Source organism: Puma concolor, chromosome B2 (genome assembly GCF_028749965.1).
Source record: "Puma concolor isolate L17-30 chromosome B2, mPumCon1.1.hap2, whole genome shotgun sequence".
In the NCBI taxonomy this organism is placed as follows: domain Eukaryota; kingdom Metazoa; phylum Chordata; class Mammalia; order Carnivora; family Felidae; genus Puma; species Puma concolor.
In genome coordinates, this window is record NC_141671.1 from 2,080,568 (window position 1) to 2,102,479 (window position 21,912).

Genomic DNA, 21,912 nt, shown 5'->3' on the forward strand with positions numbered 1-21,912 from the left:
TGAGCCTTGTACAGCAGTGGGAAAAGACAGTCTTTCCTGTAAGTAATGCAGGATCAGCTGGATATCCATATGAGAAAAGAATGAAATCTGACCCTCACTCATACACAAAAATCAGTTTCAGCCGAGTCACTACACTGTACACCTGAAACGAATGTAACACTGTACGTTAACTACAATGAAGTAAAAAATTTTTAAGTTTATTTATTTTGAGAGACAGACGGTGGGGGGGGGGCAGGGGAGGGGCAGAGAGAGAGAGAGAGGGAGAGAGAGAATCTCAAGCAGGATCCACACTGTCACATGCGGGCTCGAACTCACGACCACAAGATCACAACCTGAGCCGGTATCAGGAGTCAGACGCTTAACCGACTGGGCCACCCAGGTGCCCCCAGACACATACTTTTAAACATGCTTTTCCCAAAGTCCCTTCCTTTATCCCTTTTCCTGGGGCCGAAGAACTCACTCTTCCTCTAAGATTTCACCCTCCTGACGCCTTTTCAATGGTTCCACGAGTGGTTCTTACACCTTCGGTGCAAAGTAGCCTGTACAAACCCAGTGGCTTTCTCGCTGTATTTACTGTTTTCTCTCTGCACCTTTCTCCCCAAGTAGACTGGGAGGCCCCTGAAGACTGGGGTGCTTTTTCCAGTTACCTTTGTATTCCTAGACCTGGCACAAGGCCCAACCCACAGCAGGTGACCATCAACACTGTACTTTGAGCTCACAAGGAATAACCATGTTACATGGATCCTGCCCTCCTACCACTACATTCTTCAGCAGAAGAAATGTGTTTCTCCAGAATGTCTGCCCCCTTCAAAGTCTTCAAGACACGCACCACTTACTGCTTAGGATTCAGTTGCGCTGGTTTGGGGTGGGGTATGGCATCGCTTCAGTGCTGATCTCAGAAGAGTATTCTCCACCCAGAAGAGTCTGTCTGCAAACCTCCATCCTAGGGACAAACCGAGACAGTTGGGGCCAAAGAAGTCAATGCTAAAAACACTGACGATAACAGAACAGAAATGGCATGGCAGGGAACTTTCTCTGGGACAGAGCAAGGAGAAACCAGTCTTCCTCAACTGTCAAAAGGCAGAAAGAAGCAGGACAAAGGAATTCACACCTCGACCCAATGTCGTAGACAATTTCCTGGTGTTTTGTTGAGGCACTTCATTCCTGCCTGTAAGTATGTGCCTTACTCTCTCCAGCACACCCCATGCCTCGGTGAGGTTCTGTCTCCTCAGTGTGCGCTCCAAAACCGGGACCTTTTCTGCCTTCAGCCCCCACGTCCATACTGAAACTTACCTGGGCAGAGTGGTAAGCACGCCTTCAATACCAGACTTCACGCTGTGTGTTTCCACACGCAACCCTGACCTCAGTGCCTGACCGCACAAGTGGGCTCAAAGCTTCATGGGGTCCAGTGTGTCTGTGGGCTGTCTTGCCTCAGATGCTCATGAGAAATCATGGAAACTATGTATCTCTTTACAACACAGAGTCCTATTGCAGACCAAATCAATCTGCAATTTCTATCACTTTGGTGTTCATCTTGAACCTCGTGTGGTTTAGTTTCAGGGTTCACAAGAATTTCCTGGCCTGCCACCCAGGGGTCAGAAATCACTATTAATATAGAAAAATAGTAACAAAGTAATTTTTAAGTCCAGATCTCTTCCATGAGCTTCATACATGCATGTGTAACTTTTGGGTGTAGGTCTGGGGACGGGATTAGAAAGTTAGGGTACATTCTGATGAACAGTTCTACTGGGATTTCCAGATATGACAAAGACATTTTCCAGACTGAACTCATTAACTTTGTACCACTTCCCAAATCTGAGCTCTCCCGGTTGATATGAGGCATCGAACTTCAAGGAGTCACTCAAAGAGATCCTTGAAAGTCATCCTAAAACCAATGCCATCCTCAACTCAACAACAGTTCCCAAGCTTGCCCAGTCTCATACCTCTTGAGTCTGCAAATCCCTCACCACACTTGAGAAACACCAAATCCAAGGGATCGGAGCACCTGACACTTTTATTTTTTATTATTTTTTTTATTTATTTATTTTTTTTTTTAAATTTTTTTTTCAACATTTATTTATTTATTTTTGGGACAGAGAGAGACAGAGCATGAACAGGGGAGGGGCAGACACAGAATCGGAAACAGGCTCCAGGCTCCGAGCCATCAGCCCAGAGCCTGACGCGGGGCTCGAACTCACGGACCGCGAGATCGTGACCTGGCTGAAGTCGGACGCTTAACCGACTGCGCCACCCAGGCGCCCCATCACCTGACACTTTTAGAGAGGCTTTTTGTTTTTGTTTGTTTTGGTTCAGGAAGCTCAGTCAAGTTTAGGGATTTACTGGCTCAGGAAGTCAAGAGTCCTGGGGTTTTGCCAACTAAGCAAGAATGACCCTGACAAAGTATCTATTAGATTTCTGCCTAAAACAAAGGCAGTCTACCCTCTGCCAAGGAGGTTACTAACCCATCGAATCACCCCTGAGAGCATGGAGGTACAGAAAGAAGACCAATCAGTTCCTATTTCCAGATACAATGAGGATATGTGGTTCCTGTTCCACCAATCAACACTACTTCCAATTTCAAACTTAACAGGTTTTACCTATAATACAACAACGACAACAACAACAGAAGGTTTGCACATGAGGAAAATAAAAATATTTGAAATACTGAAATCTGCTCTTACTAAACCAAAACAAACTACATTACGGTATACATGTATTTAAAGGGCCTTACCTTGTGAGTTGTGAAAGCGCATTCTCAGAAGTCGACGTGATTTCAGAGCTTTAACTAGTCATTCTGGAGCACTTTTCACGGACTTCTCACTTCTTCAATATTCTAAAGGACCAGGTATCAATTAAAACATCAACTTCTTCCATGCCCTTCTCTTAGTGTTAACTCCTGATACAAAAAAAAAAGGCCTTTGGAATATCTTCGTCACATAAATCAATGATGACGCTTTCCTTTGGCGTGTATTTTCTGGTGCTTAGTAAGATTAGAACTCCCACGGAAAGCTTTCCCACATGCGTCACACTCGTACGGTTTCTCTCCAGTATGGATTCTCTGGTGGTGAATTAGGGTTGAGATCTGGCTGAAGGCTTTCCTGCATTCTCCACACGCATACGGCTTTTCTCCAGAGTGAATCCTCTGGTGGTTAATTAGGGCGGAGTTCACATAGAAGGCCTTCCCACACTCCTTGCACTCGTACGGCTTCTCTCCTGTGTGGATTCTCTGATGTTTGATGAGGGCGGAGCTCACGCTGAAGGCTTTCCCACACTCATCACACTCATAGGGCTTTTCACCAGAGTGGATTCTCTGATGTTTGATAAGGTCTGAGCTCACACTGAATGCTTTGCCACACTCATTACATTCATACGGTTTCTCCCCATTGTGGATTCTCTGATGTATGATCAGGTGTGCCCTCACACTGAAGCCTTTCCTACACTCATTACAGGTATAGGGCTTCTCGCCAGTGTGGATTCTCTCATGCACAGTGAGCGTGGAGCGCACGCTGAAGGCTTTTCCGCAGTGACCACACTCGTAGGGCTTCTCGCCAGTGTGGGTTCTCCGATGTCGAACGAGGCCTGAGCTCTGGGCAAACTTCTTCCCGCATTCACTACAGGCATACCGTCTCCCTTCCGTGGGCCTGTCCTCCCGCCTTTGAACCTGGTTCACGTACTGAGAGGTTTTCTCGCGCTCAGAAACCTGTAATGTACTCCCATTCCGTAAGCTGGCAACCTGCTGGTGTGGGTCCATCCTTACAGAATTCTTCCCTTCAGAACAGACACCTTATTCGTGCCTCTGGCCTGGACTTCTGAAACAATAACACATAGAGGTTTCAGTGTAATTTATTCCTTGTTGCTAAAGCAATAGGATGTGACACAGACTTAACTAGAAGCCTCAAACATGCTTGACAAACCCAGGACACACCAATCAAATGTCTGTAAAGTAACATATCACAAAACTATTAGAACGAACACCTGACTCAAACGTCTATTTAAAAATTACCCTTTATAATGGTATCTACAGCACAGAATCTGGAATATAAGTGACTACAAAATAATACTTAGTTCCTACTTAAAAAGACTTCTCACTTCTTTAATTAAGTCGGGAAACAAGACAGGAATTGAAGAGATTTGTAGATAGTGGAGCAGATGAAGGACTATACAAATACAGAAGGGAAAAGAACCAGAACTTCAACTGGTAACAAGTTTGGAAAAGTGACAGCAGCCTCACTGACAGCTGGGTTTTTACCACTCACACAGAAGTCCACACTACTTGGCTGGAAGAGAAACACGGGGATAAAAGCTCTGGCCGTTGCTACCACCACCGCTGCTGCCGCTGATGTTGCTGTGACAGCACCTTAGCAACAGGGATGCTTCGTATCCCGTGCAAGTGTGACAGAACGGACCCCTCCCCTCTCCAAAGAATGGGGCTCCTTCAGACTCATGTGTGGACAGCGTGGTGCCCTCTCTTATCTTCTGGGAAGAAAACTTGATGAAACTTTTGCTGCAAACTTAAACTACACAAATTATCTCTTCTCTGCCTCTTTCCACTTTACAAATTGTTTTACGTCTCAACAGTAATAAACTGATGATGTGTACCCTTGATGAGATGAGAATGGCACTTAACCTCTGGGGTCATCCTCCCCCAAACCTATAACCTCAGTATAGTAATGGGAAAAAATCAGTCAATTCCCAACTGAGTGGCATTCTACCAAAAAACTCCTCAAAGCTGTCAAGGTCATTGAGGTACCTGGGTGGCTCAGTCATTTGAGTGTCAGTCAGTTAAGCATGAAGTATATGGGGACTCTCTGTACTATCTTCATAATCTTTCTGTAACTCTAAATGTCCAGAGTGCACAGAAACTATTCTGAAAATTTTACTTAAAAATCTGTCTATGCAGGGCATCTGGCTGGCTCAGTCAGAAGAGCATGGGACTCCTGATCTTCAGGTTGTGAGTTCGAGTCCCATATTGGTTGTATAGATTACTTAAAATAAACTTCAAAAATGTGTTTATGTATCACAAAGAAATAGAAAGATATTTCATGCTCATGGATTGGAAGAATAAATATTTATTTATTTTTTTTTTTAAATTTTTTTTTTTTCAACGTTTATTTATTTTTGGGACAGAGAGAGACAGAGCATGAACGGGGGAGGGGCAGAGAGAGAGGGAGACACAGAATCGGAAACAAGCTCCAGGCTCTGAGCCATCAGCCCAGAGCCCGACGCGGGGCTCGAACTCACGGACCGCGAGATTGTGACCTGGCTGAAGTCGGACGCTCAACCGACTGCGCCACCCAGGCGCCCCAAGAATAAATATTTTTAAAATGTCTATTTACTCAAAGCAACCTTCATATTTAATGCAATCCCTACCAAAATACCAATATCATTGTTCACAGAACTAGTATAAACAATCCTAAAATTTGTGTGGATCCACAAAAGACCCCGAATAGCCAAAGCAATCTTGAAAAGCAAAGCAAAGCAAAGCTGGAAGCATCACAATTCTGGACTTCAAGTTATATTACAAAGCTGTAGTGATCAAGAAAGTAGACACATAGATCCATGGAGCAGAATAGCCCACAACTATATGATCAATTAATCTTCAACAAAGCAGGAAAAAATATTCAGTGGAAAAAAGAATGTTTCTTCAACAAATGCTTGGGAAAACTGCACAGCAACATGCAAAAAAAAAAAAAAAAAAAGAAACTGGACCACTTTCTGACACCATACACCAGAATAAATTCAAAATGGATTAAAGACCTCAACGTGAGACAGGAAATGGTTAAAATCCTAGTAAAGAAAATAAGCAGTAACCTCTTTGATATCAGCCATAGCAATTTCTTCCTAGGTATGTCTCCGGAGGCAAGGGAAACAAAGGCAAAACTATAGGGGCTTATAGTTCCTATAGAACTACTGGGACCTCATCAAAATAAAAAGCTTCTGCACAGCAAAGGAAACAATCAGCAAAACTAAAAGGCAGCCGATGGAATGGGAGAAGATATTTCCAAATGACATATCAGATAAAGGGTTAGTATCCTAAGTATATAAAGAACTTAAACTCAACATCCAAAAAACAAATAATCCAATTAAAAAATGGGCAGAAGGGCGCGTGGGTGGCTCAGTAGGTTACGCCTCCAACTTCAGCTCAGGTCATGATCTCTCAGTTTGTGAGTTCAAGCCCCACGTCTGGCTCTGTGCTGACAACTCAGAGCCTGGATCCTTCTTCGGATTCTGTGTCTCCATTCCCCTCTGCCCTCCCCTGCTCATGCTCTGTCTGTCTCTCTCAAAAGATAAATATTAAAAAAAATTTTTTTTAAATGGGCAGAAAACATGAACAGACACTTCTCCAAAGAAGACATACAGATGGCAAACAGACACATGAAAAGATGCTCAACACCACTCATCATCAGGGAAATACAAATCAAAACCATGATGAGGGAGCCTGGGTGGCTCAGTCGGTTAAGCATCTGATTTCAACTCAGGTCATGATCTCGTGGTCTGTGGGTTTGAGCCCCACATCACGCTCTGTGCTGAGAGCTCGGAGCCTGGAGCCTGCCTTTGATTCTGTGTCTCTGTCACTCTCTGCCCTTCCCCTGATCACACTCTGTGTCTCTCTCAAAAACAGAAACATTATGGGGCGCCTCGTGGCTCAGTGGATTAAGCATCCGACTTCGGCTCAGGTCATGATCTCGCGGTCCATGGGTTCGAGCCCCGCATTGGGCTCTGTGCTGACAGCTCAGAGCCTGGAGCCTGTTTCAGATTCTGTGTCTCCCTCTTTCTCTGACCCTCCCCTGTTCATGCTCTCTCTCTGTCTCAAAAATAAGTAAATGTTAAAAAAATTTTTTATTAAAATAAAAAATAAAAAAAACAAAACATTAAAACAAACCACCACGATGAAATACCACTTCTGACCTGTCAGAATGGCTATAATTAATAACACAAGAAACAGCAGGTGTTGGTGAAGATGTGGAGAAAGAGGAACCCTCATGCACTGCTGGTGGGAATGCAAACTGGTGCAGCCACTCTGGAAAACAGTGTCTAGGTTCCTCAAAAAGTTAAAAATAGAACTACCTTAGACCCAGCAACTACACTACTACGTATTTATCCAAAGAGTACAAAAATACGAATTCAAAAGGATACATGCACCCCTACATTTATTGCAGCATTATTGACAATTGCCAGGATATGGAAGCAGCCCAAGTGTCAATGATGTGGATGGAACTAGAGTGTATTATGCTAAGCAAAATAAGACAGAGAAAGACAAATACCATACGATTTCAGGCCTATGTGGAATTTAAGAAACAAATGAACAAAGGGGAAAACAAAGAGAGACAAATCAAGAAACTGATTCTTAATTACAGAGAACAAACCGATAGTTACCAGATGAAAGGGAGTGGGAGGATGGGTTAAATAGGTGATGAGGATAAAGGAGCGCATTTGTCATGATGAGCACACAGAATACTGTATAGAACTGTCGAGTCATTGTATTATACATCTGAAACTATTGTAACACTGTATGTTAATTAACTTGAATTTAAAAACTTAAAAGTTTGGGACGCCTGGGTGGCTCAGTTGAGCGTCCGACTTCGGGTCGGGTCATGATCTCATGGTTCGTGTGTTTGAGCCCCACATCCGGCTCTGTGCTGACAGCTCAGAGCCTGGAGCCTGCTTCAGATTCTGTGTCTCCCTCTCTCTGCCTCTCCCCCACTTGTGCTCTGTCTCTCTCTCTCTCTCTCAAAAATAAATAAGCATTAAAAAAAATTTTTTTAAGTATGCCTATGTTTTTGACTAGATAATATACAATTGAAAAGTCAGGACGCCTAGGTGGCTTAGTGGTTAAGCATGTGACTGTGGCTCAGGTCATGATCTCATGGTTCATGCCCCTCTCTCTCAAAGAAAAAAAAAAAAAAAAAAAGAGAAATCAAAACCCTCTGAAAAGATATATAGAGGGGCACTTGGATGGCTCAGTCCGTTAAGTGTCCAACTTTGGCTCAGGTCATGATCTCGTGGTTCACAAGTTTGACCCTCTTAGGGTTCTCTGCTGTTAGCAGGAAGCCCACTTGGGATCCTCTGTACCTGCCTGTCTGCGCCGCCCCCACTCTTGTGTGCTCTCTCCCAAAAAATAAACAAACATTAAAGAAAAAAAAAACGACATATAGAAACAAATCTTGTTTCCATTCCACCCTGATCCCCCTCGGTTTACCACTTCCATAGGTAATTTTTATTAGTTTCTTGTATCTTTGAATGTTTCTTCATACAAATGTGTCTTTTCTGAACCTCTGATTTCCTTGCTCCTGTTGTGGGGTGGGGTGTGGAAGTTTCCTTGCTCCTGTTGTGGGGTGGGGTGTGGAAGTTCCCCACGAGTCAGGCACAGGCCCACTGGCACATGGACACTACCCTCCATGGCTGGGCTGAATCATTTCTCAGTGATGCTCTATCACGTTTCTCTGAACAGTCGCTCCTTAGCAACAGTGAAAAAGGCTCACTCAGGGCAGGGGTCACATGCACATGAACTCCTGCCCAGAACCCAGGAAACATGGTTACCCACGGAAGCCTGTGGCTGAAGCTGCTCAGCTCTTATTAAGAAAATATGAAGAATCCCTAGTCCTACCCAAACCCCTTTAGGTCTGCAGCTCGCTCAAACTGGAATGATCCTATCCTGCCGCTGCCTCAATGGGCTTCCTCATACCGGAGAGCTACGGGTATGTACAAAATACCTTTCTGGGCTGTAATCAGATACCTCTGGGTTAACACTTTTAACTTTGAAGAAATCTGTGAGAAGAAGGACATGTGCCCTCATCTTTTAAGCAGAAGAGTCTGAGAGGGGGCAGAAAAATGCAATATACAATAGTAAAAGAGGGGCGCCTAAGGGGCTCAGTCGGTTAAGCGTCCGACTTCGGCTCAGGTCATGATCTCAGTTTATGAGTTCGAGCCCCGCATCGGGTTCTATGCTGACAGCTCAGAACCTGGAGCCTGCTTCAGATTCTGTGTCATCCTCTCTCTCTCTCTGTCCCCTACCCCTCTCATGCTCTGCTGGCTCCCAAAAATAAATAAAAATGTAAAATAGCAAAAGAAAGGAATCTTCATGAGTAGCTCATTTAGCTTTTTTCTTTGAGGCAAAAAGATCTCAGGAACATCTCAATAAAACTGCCAGGTGTCCCTGAGTGTCGCGCGCGCGCGCACACGCGCACGCGCGCGCACACACACACACACACACACACACACACACACACACACGAAGTAGGGGAGGATACAGGGGCCAGGACGGGGCGGTCCCCTCCCCCAGAGTCTCTGTTATTCCGCAAGCCTGAGCGGCAGGAGGGGAAAGGGGAGGGGCAGGGCAAGGGAGCAAAGGAAGAGCGGCAGGGGCGCGAGAAAGCAGGCGGAGGCCAGGGTGGTGGTCAGCCGAGACCAGGGAGCGAGCAGGCCCCCAGCTCCGAAACCAGACCCCACACCTGCACTTCCGAGGTGAGTACGGCGTCGGAAGGGGCGGAGCCGTCGACTTCCGCAGATCCCTGCTGCCCTCGCTTTGCGGCCGCTCTAGGGCCCCGGAGGCTTCTTCCTCAGTGGTCCCTGAGCTGGTCAACAAACAAGGTTTTTACTTCAAACCAGGTATTTTGCACCTTTTATCGCCTTTAATTCCGCAAATAAAACGTTATGCTCCTCCTCTCATGTGTAAGAAAACTGAAAAGCAGATAAATTTTTTGGTTGGACAACTAATAAAGCAGACGAATCAGAGAAAGACAAATACCACATATGATTTCACCCACATGTGGAATTCAGGAAACAAAACAGATGAACACAGGGGAAGGGAAGGGAAAAGAAAGTAAGATAGGGGCGCTTGGGTGTTTTTGTCGGTTAACCATCCAACTCTTGTTTTCGGGTCAGCTCATGATCTCCTGGTTTGCGGGATTGAGGCTGGCAACTGGTTCTGCAGTGACAGCATGGAGCCTGTTTGGAATTCTCTCTCTCTCCCTCTGCTGTTCTCCTGCCCATGCTCTCTCTCTCTCTCTCTCTCTCTCACTCTCAAAATAAACAAAAAAGCCCCCCAAACTTAAAAAGATAGGATAAAAACTGAGAGGGAGACAAACCACGAGAGACTATTTTTTTTTTTTTAATTTTTTAATGTTTATTTTTGAGAGAGACAGAGAACAAGCGGGGGAGGGGCGGGGAGGGGCAGAGAGAGAGAGAGAGAGAGAGAGAGAGAGAGAGAGAGAGAATCTGAAGCAAGCTCCAGGCTCTGAGCTGTCAGCACAGAGCCAGATGTGGGGCTCAAACCCACGAACTGTGATATCATAACCTGAGCTGAAGTCAGACACCTAACCAACTGAGCGAACCAGGCTCCCCCATGAGAGACTCTTAAATACTGAGAACTGAGGGTTGCTAGAGGGGTTTGGGGAGGAGGGGATGGGCTAAATGGGTGATGGGCATTAAGGAGGACACTTGTGATGAGCACTGGGTTGCATGTAAGTGAGGAATCAGTAAATTCTACTCCTGAAACCATTACTATACTATATGTTAGCTAACTTCAACTTAAATAAAATCTTAAAAAAAGTAAAATAAGCAAATAAATAAAAAGCAGAAAGCTTAAAAAAAAAAAAAAGGAGACAGATGAAATTTGAACCCAGATCGATTGCAGTCCTAAAATCCCTCCACTTTGCACTCAGAAACTACTTCTTAATTTGTAAATTTAATACTATTCCAATAAAAAATACCAACTTTTTTGTAAATAGATTTTAACGTTCACATAGACAAGTAAGTAAACAAGCAAGACTCCCTGGTACAACTCTGAAAAGGAGGGCAATGAAGGAGCACTTTTCCTAAGTGATCATAAACATATTACAAAGCCTCAGTGAGGCAGTGTGATAGTGGTGAGACAGACAAATGGCACAGAATAGAAAGTCCAGAAATAGATGCAATCAGAGGGAGAAATTTAGCATAGAAAAAAGGTACTAAATCAGTAAGAAAAAGACGAGTAGACTCCTCAATAAATGTATGGTGAGAACTAGGTACTCATCTGGAAAAATGTTAAATTGGATTCCTTCCTCAGTCTATATACAGGTCAATATTCCAAATAAATCAAAGTTTTATTTATTTATTTTAAAACATTTTTTTAATTTTTTTAATGTTTATTTATTTTTGACAGAGAGAGAGAGAGAGAGAGAGACCAAGCATAAGCGGGGGAGGGGCAGAGAGAGAGAGGGAGACACAGAATCCGAAGCAGGTTCCAGGCTCTGAGCTGTCAGCACAGAGCCCAACGTGGGGCTTGAACTCAAACACTGCCAGATCATGACCTGAGCCGAAGTTGGATGCTCAAACGACTGAGCCACCTGGGCGCCCCTAAATCAAAGTTTCAAATGTCATAAATGAAAACTATAAACGTACCAGAGGAAAATGTGGGAGAAGTCTTTAATAACCTCAGAGTAGGAAGGCCTTTCTAATTATAAGCCCAAATCCAGAGGCTATAAATGAAAAGATTGATAAATTTGAAATCAATACAAAGAATCAAAATTCCTGCAAGGTAAAATAACAAAACCACCTTAAGCAGAGTCAAAGACACATAAAAAAACAGAATACAGCTTGTCTCAGACAACAGGCAGCAAAGACAGAATTCTTTATCAATAACATACTGTGGAAATGGCAGGTGAGCCGGGTGCCCTCTTGTTCTACCCTCACTTTGAAGCAGATTCTGCTGAGGGTTCATAACAGCACACCTACATTGATATGTTATATTAACTTAAAAAAAAGAGTCTTCTCAGGTGCCTTATTGTAGAATCTTCAGAAAACTACAGAATGTCAAGGTTTAATACTTACAACCCTCTCGTGGGATAAAGGGTTCCTATAGTTGAGATTTTAATGGTGCGTTCCTGGGTAGGAGTTGGAGACAGTGATTCTCCCTCCCTTGGCTCCCAGGGCTGATATTTCTTGCTAGATTACTTCTTGACTGTGCAAGAGCTGGGACCTGAAAAAAAAAAAATTAAACACATGAAATTATGAATGTATCACTGTATAAATAAATGAATCATTAGAGCAGACCAGTTAAGAGAGGTATGGAGAAAAATAATGACAATATCTAGATACAACTTTTGTTATCAGGTACCGTTCATGTAATCATGATAACAATTCGGCAGGTGCTTTTGTCATCCTCATTTACATATGAGGAAATAGAGGCACAGAGAGATTAAGTGATTTGGCCACATCACAGGTTTAGACCTATAGGCCCCCAAAATGGAAAAAAACATCCCTAAGAGACTAAACGTTTACGATGACTTAATAAATACTTCTCCCTTCCCTTCCTGCTGTCTGGTTTCATCCAACTCAGCCACTTTCTCATTGATCCGCGCCCCCGCCGCCCCACGCCACGCCCGTCCCTCTCCCAGATCTGGCACTCCTTAGGCCTAAAGGTCAGGAACTGGCCTCAGCCAGTGTCAACTGAGCTGGAGCCGGCCCAGAACAAGGAGTTTTCTAGTAACAGAATTCTTGAAAGCAGAGAAAACAGCTCCTCTAATGCTGCCACGCATTAGAGTCTGCGATTCAGTAAGCTTCCTCTTACGGGTCTCCTCTTCGTTGCCCTTCTTTTGTAAAAGAAACACTATCTTACTCAAAGAAAAAGCAAAGACTGCCATATCTGCCACACTAACTAGTGAGGGGCGGGAGAAAAAACGCAGTGTCAAGCAAGGGGCTGATCTGCTAGGTCGCGTGTCCGATCCCAGGCTGGGCAGCCGGTGGGGCCGGTGCCCCGACTCGCCCCTGCCGCAGGGCACTGCAGGCCAGGCGGGAACAGCGCCGCAGGCCGCGCGGGTGGGGAAGCGGCTGCCGAGAGCCGGGCACCGGCCCCACGGGCCAAGCTGCAGCCCAAGTGTATCCGCACGCACCAGGAAAAGTCCCGGGCACCCGGGTGGAAGAGGAAGCCTGCCCCAAGTGCGTCTTTCCAGTCCTCCGCAGTTTCCCCATCTGTTCGGAAAGGCGGGCCGAGGGTCGGCTGGGGGCTACACCACAGCTACCAGGGGTGCACGTGGTCACGGCGGCTCCATAAATCTCGGGAGGCCGTGGGAAAGACCGGGCCGCACTGGGGCGTCGGGTCCGCGGCCGAAGGGGCGGCCGGCCAGACTCCCCCGTGCTTCCCTCGGACGCGGGACTCGCGTCTGCAGGTGAGCCCGAGCAGGTAATCGCCGCCACCGCCGCCCGCGGGCCGGAAGTCCCGGCACTTCCGGGGCGGCCCGCGCGACACTTCCGGGCGGGTCCTCCACCAGCCCAATCCTGGAGCGCCGCCGCCCCGGGTGGTCCGCGGAGGCCGATCCGAGACCCCTTCGCTCACAGAGGTGCTTTCCCTTTGCTGATTCTGTCCAGTGTAGAACGGACGACTCTGGAATCTTGGAATTTGAAGACACCGCGGCCGGGAAAGGCAGAATCTCCAGGGGGACCCTGAAGGATCCCCAAAACCGCCAGGCGGGAGTGCAGGTGCTCAGAGCTTTATCTTTGACGATCAGAAGGCCAGAGCCGCTCCTTGTGTTGAAGATTAGGGAACAGGCCCAGGAGGACGGGGCTTTCAAAACTTGACTGGGACACCAACTGGCCTTAATGGGAGAATTTAACCCAAGGTACCGAGTCAGTATACTTGTATGGACATACAAACTGATGAAAGGAGTAAGTCGTAGAATAAAACATTACAGTTGGAGGCTCAAAGTACGGATCCACCCCCTGGCGGGGTAACAATTAAGAACACACAAGAACAAGGGTCAGACCTGAGCGCATAACCAGTCAGAAAAGAAATGGGCAAAGCATCAGGAAGCCAGGATTCTCTTCTACCTGCGCCACAAACCTTAACGGGCGACCCAGTGGTCGCCGGGCCTTTGTGGACCTCCGTTTGCAGAATGGGTTGGGAAATGATCTCAAAGGTCACTTCCAAGCCTAGCATTCTATAGACTATGAATAATTAAACACAACAGAGCAATGCAGTGATTTCTTTGGTGAACTACACATTGAAACCGATTTTCTAACTCGAGTTGATACTTTTTAAACCTGTTTAAGTGCCATTGAGCTACTTAATGATGATGAGAAAGATGAATGTTCTTAAAAGGTTTTTTAAAACTAATTTAGGAAATCACATTTTTTTCTACATATTTGCCTTCTTAGGTGAGAGTAAAACTCTGTTAAAAACTTAAGTGGGTATGTTTTACTTGGCAAACTCTGACTGCATTCTGGCTTGATTTCCTTGGACTAGTTAATCCTGCCTAGCTGCTGCCAAAGGAACTGTTGAAGGTTATGTGTTGTCTCCAAAGCTACGTCTTTTATAGGTTACCGGCCCCCTGCGAAAAGGATAGCGCCCTAAGTATTATCTTTGATTCTATAAAACGAAACCAGACTGTAGTCCTGTAACACCTGGTACTTGGTATAATGAGGGAGGCAGATCTGACCCTGAAAGCAACCTTAGAACATCATCAATCATTTTATGGTTTACCATCACCCTGATGTGTATATTGCTGTGAACTCCAAACATTAAGGCTTTTTCTTTTCTAATCTTACATACTCTAAAATATATATAACAGGGTTCTTTTAAACCTTGCCATAGCTAATTTTTCTAATTGCAATGCTAGTATTCCTATCTCTTCTTTCTCCTATATACCTTAAATATGTCCAGCCCAGGGCTTCTCAACTTTGGCCCAATTAAACATATGAAGCCAGATAATTTTTGTTGTCGTGGGGGCTGTGTGTGCATGCAAGGTGTTTACAGTATCCTTAACCTCTATCTGCCAGATGCCAGTGGCATCCCACCTGTGCACCGATTATAGAACCAAAGCTATCTCCAGACATTGCCAATTTTCTCCAGTTGAAAACCACTGGTTTAACGTCAGATACAAAAGTCTATTCTGCAGCACTTTTGCAACAATAACTTTAACACAGTAATCTTTAGAGTTTACTATTCCTATTTTCTTCCTTAAAGAATAAATTTGGCCAAATGGAGAGCTTCTTATTTCAGTTTTCACATATATTCCCCTGAAGTTGGATTTTTTAGTCTTAGGTACAGGCAATTATAGAACTCCATAAATAATCCACACAACGATTCAACAAGCATTTATTAAACACCTACTGTGTGCTCAGCACTGTACTAGGCACTAGGGGGTGCAGAGATACAAATGTAAAAGTTATTATTCCTGCCCTCAAGGAGCTTACAATTTAATTTTGAAAATAAATACAAATGTGAAACTACAATACAGAGAGCTAGAAAATTACAAAGCAACATATTAGTAAGTGCATGGACCACAGTACAAACTCAAAGGGTAAGTGCTGAGGCAGCACAGAACAAGGGAGGTCTCAGTGTGAGGTGAAGTCAGGGAGAGCCCACTCGAAGATATAAAGAAGCTAGGCTTTGAAGATATGGATGCGTAAGTGGGGCCAAAAAAAAACCCAATCCAAACAAAAGAAATTGCATGAGAAAGGCACGGAGGCAAGGGCTTGTAAGACAGCAGTGGAAGGCCACGGAAGTTTGAACAAGAAGAGTCAAGGTGAATATGCCAGAGAATTAGGCTGAGGCAGGTGAAACATGAAGGGCAAAACATGGAGAACCTGGAACACCACTGCTGGGACAGCCATCATCTGCTGAGTGTTTCTGACCGAAAATGAATTTTGAGGAGGATCACCTTAGAAGCGTTACTGAAGGGGGTCTTGAAAGCAAGGACACTAGAAAGAAAGAATTACAACAGCTGGGGCCTCAGATGGCATGGCTCTAAGGAAGGCTGCAGGGGATGGCAGAAATGTAAAAGATCCAGCCTCAAGGAGAAAACGGAGAACTGGAATGACTCAGCAAGATGTGAGACACGTACAGTGAAGAGCAGAAAAAGACTAAAGGACAACTCCAAGACAGGGCAGGGCGCCTGAGGAGCTCAGGACACGATCTCAGGGTCATGAGTTTGAGCCCTACCCTGAGCATGGAGCCTACTTTAAAAAATAAAAATAAAAAAAGAAACATGAAGGGCAGGGAGTCTATTCAAGGTAAAGAAGCTAAGCAATAATGCCTATTTAAAAGGAAAATGTAGGCTGGGGGACAAGAGTGAGGAGTTCTGTTCCCAAATATCAAATTATGTAGGTAACTGACCCATAGGGTGGGAAATAATTAAAGTACTGAAATACAGAAGGTAAGTGTAAATAATCAAAACATAAATAGAAGCAAATACAGAAAAAATACTGGATAAAACCAAGACATGGAGATTATTTTCAGTGGAGAAAAAAGACCAATAAAGAAAAGCTAAAAATTAGGAGGAAAATGATCAAAAAAGATCCCACAAGCCAAAGAAAAGAATTCCTGAGATGCAGGGTCCCTACTCAACAGTGCGAAATATAGGTCAAGGACAAGGGGCGCCTGGGGTGGCTCAGTCAGTTAAGCGTCCAACTCTTGCTTTCGGCTCAGGTCATGATCTCAAGTTTCTTGAGTTTGAGGCCCACATTGGACTCCCTGCTGACAGTGCACAGCCTGCTTGGGATTCTCTCTCTCTGCCCCTCTCCTGCTCATATGCTCGCTTTCTCTCTCTCTCAAAAACAAAACAAAACAGGACAAGAACTTAGAAAAGGCATTGATATTTGTCCATAGGACACTTCAGTGGCATGCTGAGCACATAAGCCAATAAGAAGTTTTAAGAATATATTAATGAGAAAATAGGGTTGAACAATGGATGACATGTTTGAAAGATCATGAATGACAAGAAAAACAGAATGGCAGCTGGATATGGGCAGTGAAGTGGAAGGTTTTCCACATTTTACGCTGTAGGTAAACTTAACTACTGTCATCCCAACGGACCATATGCCTGGCTGGGTGCATGGGTATTTTTCATTTCCCCCCACAATTCTACTTCCTTGGGGCAGTTTAGAGAAATGTACTCGAATCTGTACCTTATTGCTTTATCCTGCCAGTTACTCTTTTAAACATGCTTTACTTGTACAATTTAGCTTTCTAATACTACAAAGCATCAAAAGTATCAGCATTTAAAGATACAATCATCAATCAAAATGACATTTTCAATCAACTGCACTACACAGCGCTGTACCACTATGCATTCCCTTCCCCAGTAGCTACCTATCTTATGGCCAGGGACACTGGATTTTCCAATGGCTGGCCAGGGCCAGTGTGCTCATTAGAGACAATACAGCACAGTGGTCAGCAGCACAGCCTCCAGAATCTGACACTGTTGGGCAGAGCCCCTGCTCTGTCATTTCCCAGCTACATGACCTTGGTCAACTCACTCACTTCTCTAAGCTTATTTCCTCATCTATAAAATGTAAGATATAATGTGTGTCATAACCATGAGAAACACTTAGCATAGAGCTTGGCACACAGTACATACTTAATAAATGTCAGCTATTACTATTTCGAGTCTCAGAACCAAGAGTAAAGCTAACTGCCGTGTATGGCAATCATCCACCACATTCTAGCACTGCCACTTGCTCAATGGAGTAAACCTTTGAAGCCTAAGACGCCTCTCCTAGGACTATGTTGGATGGCAGCAGAGTGACAGAAGAACCACTTTATCATGCCAGGTCCTAAAATGAGAAGATCACGATGGGAGAAGGTATTGGTGAACAGTTCATTTCAGATCAAGAGCATAAAAATAGAATCTGCAGGATATAAAGGAATTTAGCACACATCACTCACAGTTAAGAGCTCAAAATAACGTCATAAAGATGGAGCAACCACATTCTGGTGCAGAGTGATTAGCGGAGACCAAGAATGGACTTCTATGTGTGCCCCAGATAAACAACAGCCTTTTCTACCTTCTTACACCATGTGGCTATTTCTGGATGCGGCTGAACCGGCTTCAATAGTTCCTTCAGGTCACAGTCTGTCCTTATTCTTTCCAGCAGAACACTGATCTTTCAGGGCACATCTTTCCTCTGAATTCTGCCAGATGCTTAGTAATTATGGATTTAATGCATAGCATGGCTACACATTACTGTAGTAAAGAGACGTTAGCTGGTGTGCCTACAGTCATTTCAACACGTTACTCTAAGAGCCCTCACTGGACAAGTGCTCCCCTCAACCGCCTGGGAGACTGTGCACGTGTGCACGTATCTTCCCTCGGACAGTGACTCCATCCTGTAAGACCCGCATGTGGGCAGCACTGGCCTCAGGCAGAGTTCGTGTCTTACAGAGGGTACACAGAGAACAAGGATCTAGAGTCCAGATTTATTCCTGGTGTCTTGAAATTTCAAGTACAAGAGAATGAGGAATGGAATTCCCTTCAAGTGCAAGGGAATCTATAGTCCAAAAAAAAAAAAAAAAAAAAAAAAAGGACAGTAAGAAAATAAAGGATAATGGAAAGCACTATTTGGAAAAAGTTAACCAAGGAGGGGTGCCTGGGTGGCTCAGTCGGCTAATTGTCTGACTTCTGATTTCAGCTCAGGTCATAATCTCATAGTTCAGGAGTTCAAGTCCTGCACTGGGCTCTGCATTGGCAGTGCTGAGCCTGCTTGGGATTCTCTCTCTCTCAAAATAAATAAACTTAAAAAAAAAAAAAAAAAAGAAAATAGAAACAGTTAACCAAGGAAACCAAGCATGACCTATGACAGGTGGGTATCAATGGCTCAATGAAATAGGTATAACAACCTTGATGTTGTCAGTGGTCAGGGTGGGCCACAGCAGGATACAGAAGGGATTTTATAGGGAAGGAATTTATGATATAAAAGTTGGACCTTTACAATGAAAGATTTTACGACTGGTTTTTAAAAACACCAATCTTAAAATAACATGATTAGTAAGTGCTGTCCCTGTTCAGGTCAGTGTGAAGTTGTGTAAATTCTCCTGGCGTTTTCTTCAGAATGTGTAGCATATTCTTCGGCATAGGATTAATGGAATCAATTCCCGTTTTGAAAGCTGACTTTGGAAAAAAAGCCAAAAATGACTCAACTCCAAGTCTGGTGAACAAGTGGGTAATGGTCAAAAACGAGATACTATTCAAGACTAGAAGTCTTCCAAATGTTGGGAGGAGTGGTAGTGCTACAGCAACAACCCGGACCGCCAAATTTAAAGGGCAGACCATGTTCGGATGCACAGGTTCTGGTGTGCTGCTTAAAACAGCCTTGTTACTTTATACAATATCCCCTGGTATATGGAAAGCCTCAAAGGAGAAAGACAGTGCCCGGTAATGAGTTAATATTGTGTTTCCGCTAGCTTACAGACGAATTCCGAACAGTGAGGAACTGTGGGGTGAGGTATTTGACAGATCACCGCTGTGCATTTATAAAGCTAATGGCAAGAGACAGATGGAGAATGAAGGGTGAGGTGCTAAGGCCATATAAGGAAGGGGGACGAACGCAATGACAGCAGTGACAGACCATCCAGTCAGGGGTTTGTGCAGACTGACAGGAACCTGAGAGGGCAGGACTGTAATGGGCCAGAAGGGATGAGTGCACGTTCTTTGTAAGGATTTTAGGTCTTCAAGCACCTGTCTCCCCTTTCGCCCACGCGATGCTATAACTGGAACAGTGTCCACACCTCTGTGCACCACGGCATACAGTGGGAAGGTGGAAAAGAGAGCCGGAAGTCACCCAAAGGTACAACCACCCAAGCTCGAGAGCAGCCAGACTGAGTCTCCACTCACCTCCTTCTCTGCTTCACTCCCACAAACATCACTTCTTTTGCTGACACAGCTGCTGGGGGTGGGGGTGGTGGAGGACACGTATGGATGCTCAGTGACTCAGAGGAGTCAGTGAAGGTGATATATGAAGAAAAATGCTGGAGTGCTGTTAAAAATATAGCATTCTGAGTTTGCGTGGGAATACGGTTTTCCACTATCAGGAACGTTGGAATAAAATAACACGCACACTTAAGCATAAATACATTATGTGTCTGTAAAAATTTCCCTAGAACTAGGTTCTTAGAAAGCTAAATACAAATATAAGTCTCACAGGGAGGCTGCTTCAAACTCTAAAGTAGCTTCTCAGATCATTTCAGGATAACAAGTGCGCCTGCCGGGGAATCAGTGGGGGAAGGAGATCACAGGAGATGGGAAGAAGCAGAGGAACCGGGAGGAGCCTCTCTCACACCTACAGCTACTCACCCGAAAGACAAAATTAAGTGCCTCCACCACCAGCCACTTGCTCAGATGCTATTGTGTTTCTAAAGGATGCATTAGGCCACCAGGAGCTCCACTCCATCAGACACCTCCTAAGACAGTCAAGCTGATCCACCTGCATCAAGGAACCGGCCCAAACTACTGAAGAGCTATTCAAACTCTGCCACCGCTATCGATTCTGATCCTACGTTAAGGTTGTAGTGATGACAAAGTTTCTGGCTTTTTACTTGCACTGAAAGACCTCTCACCAGCATGTGGATTCTCTAATTCTGAATAATGCCCACACTAGGACTGTAGTTTTTTCCCTAAACTCCTGCGGATTCAGATTTTTCTCCACTGTGGATTCTCTGATGCCGAATGAGACTTGACCTCTGAATAAAGGCTTTCCCACACTCATTACATTGATAGGGCTTCTCCCCTGTGTGAATTCTCAGATGCTGTATGAGGCCAGTGTTCCCATTGAAGGCTTTCCCACATTCTTTACATTTATAGGGTCTTTCTCCAGTGTGGATTCTCTGATGTTCAATCAGGCCTGACTTCTGACTGAAGGCCCTCCCACACTCATTGCATTTGTAGGGTTTCTCCCCAGTGTGGCTTCTCTGATGGCCAATGAGGTGTGAGCTCCGCCTGAAGGTTTTCCCACACTCCTCACACTCATAGGGCTTCTCCCCTGTGTGGATTCTCTGATGTCCAATGAGGTGAGAGCTATGACTGAAAGCTTTCCCACACTCATTACATTCATAGGGTCTCTCCCCACTGTGGATTCTCTGGTGCAGAATGAGGCCTGCACTCTGACTGAAAGCCTTCCCACACTGATTGCACTGATATGGCTTCTCCCCAGTATGAATTCTCTGGTGCAGGATCAGGCCTGTGTTTTGACTGAAGGCTTTACCACACTCCTTACAGTGATAGCGTTTTACTTTGTTGTGGATATCCTGATGGGAAAGAAGGGCTGACCTATAACTGAAGGCTTTCCCACACACGTTACATTGATAGGGTTTCTCCCCAGTGTGGATTCTCCAGTGGCGAACAAGGCCTGAGCTCTGGGCAAAGCTCTTCCCACATTCGTCACATTTATGCCGTCTCTCCTGGGTGGGATTTCCCCGCTGCCTCTCTAATCTGCCCAGAAGATCTCGGGCTTCTCCACGCTCATGACCCCCGATAACATCCCCGTTGCATTTGGCAGCTGTCTCTCCATGTGGTTGGATTCCAGTAGATATTACCTGTTTCGAAGCTAATTCCCTGTTCTCACTCCTGGTCTCACCACCTGAAATTAAAATGTGATAAACATCAAGCCAATGTCACTTTCTATTCTCCATGTTAGAAAGGAATAGAATATAAGGGAAAAGGAAAACACACATGGAAGAACTACCAGCAATCACACAGCTTCCATCTGTCTCCAAGCTGCTATCATAATACAGGGAGATGAGAACAGGGCCAAGCAGAAGTACCACAAGCCAAATGGGGAAGAAGTGCCATGAACAAGGAGGGTTGTTGGGAGGCACGAAGGCAGGGAAGGGACCACCTGAGGGGCAGCTGGGGAGTGGGTAGGAATACAGACGTAGTGAATGACCTAACAGGACAGAAATGGGAAAAGCCCTGGCACTGACAGGGAGGAGCACGACAGGCCCGAAAGTCCCACAGGGCTGGGAGCAGAGGACTCCCACTGGCAGACAGAACAGTACCCACAGTAAGCCCTGGATCAGAGAATAAAAGTCCGTGGGCCAGCACTGTTTCTCTCTGTTAGTTCCTGAGTTTAAACTTAAGAATGTCTTTCAGACACCTCACAGCTACCATCACATAACAAACAAAAAAAAAACCTTAAATGATGACAATAACCAGAGCTCTC

General features: G+C 44.9%; 2 protein-coding genes across 12 annotated transcripts in view; both read right to left on the reverse strand.

Annotated features, from left to right (window-relative positions):
- Positions 1–11,944, reverse strand: part of LOC112853598 (uncharacterized) — a 32,431-nt gene extending 20,487 nt beyond the window's left edge. For 3 of the 7 annotated variants that reach the window (XM_086705762.1, XM_086705768.1, XM_086705767.1), the window contains exons 1-3: positions 11,812–11,944; positions 2,732–3,809; positions 837–943 (exon numbers count right to left, since the gene is read on the reverse strand). In XM_086705762.1, the coding sequence (XP_086561888.1) occupies positions 2,942–3,751 (810 nt within the window). In that variant the 5' untranslated portion in view covers positions 3,752–3,809; positions 11,812–11,944 and the 3' untranslated portion in view covers positions 837–943; positions 2,732–2,941. The other 4 variants (XM_086705761.1, XM_086705763.1, XM_086705764.1 and 1 more) reach the window with 2 other exon arrangements.
- Positions 11,391–21,912, reverse strand: part of ZKSCAN8 (zinc finger with KRAB and SCAN domains 8) — a 32,897-nt gene continuing 22,375 nt past the window's right edge. For 4 of the 5 annotated variants that reach the window (XM_086705733.1, XM_086705732.1, XM_086705731.1 and 1 more), the window contains exon 6: positions 15,058–21,330. In XM_086705733.1, coding sequence (XP_086561859.1) covers positions 20,369–21,330 — 962 coding nt within the window. In that variant the 3' untranslated portion in view covers positions 15,058–20,368. Of the gene's footprint in view, positions 11,960–15,057; positions 21,331–21,912 lie in introns of those variants that run through there. The other variant, XR_015250702.1, reaches the window with a different exon arrangement.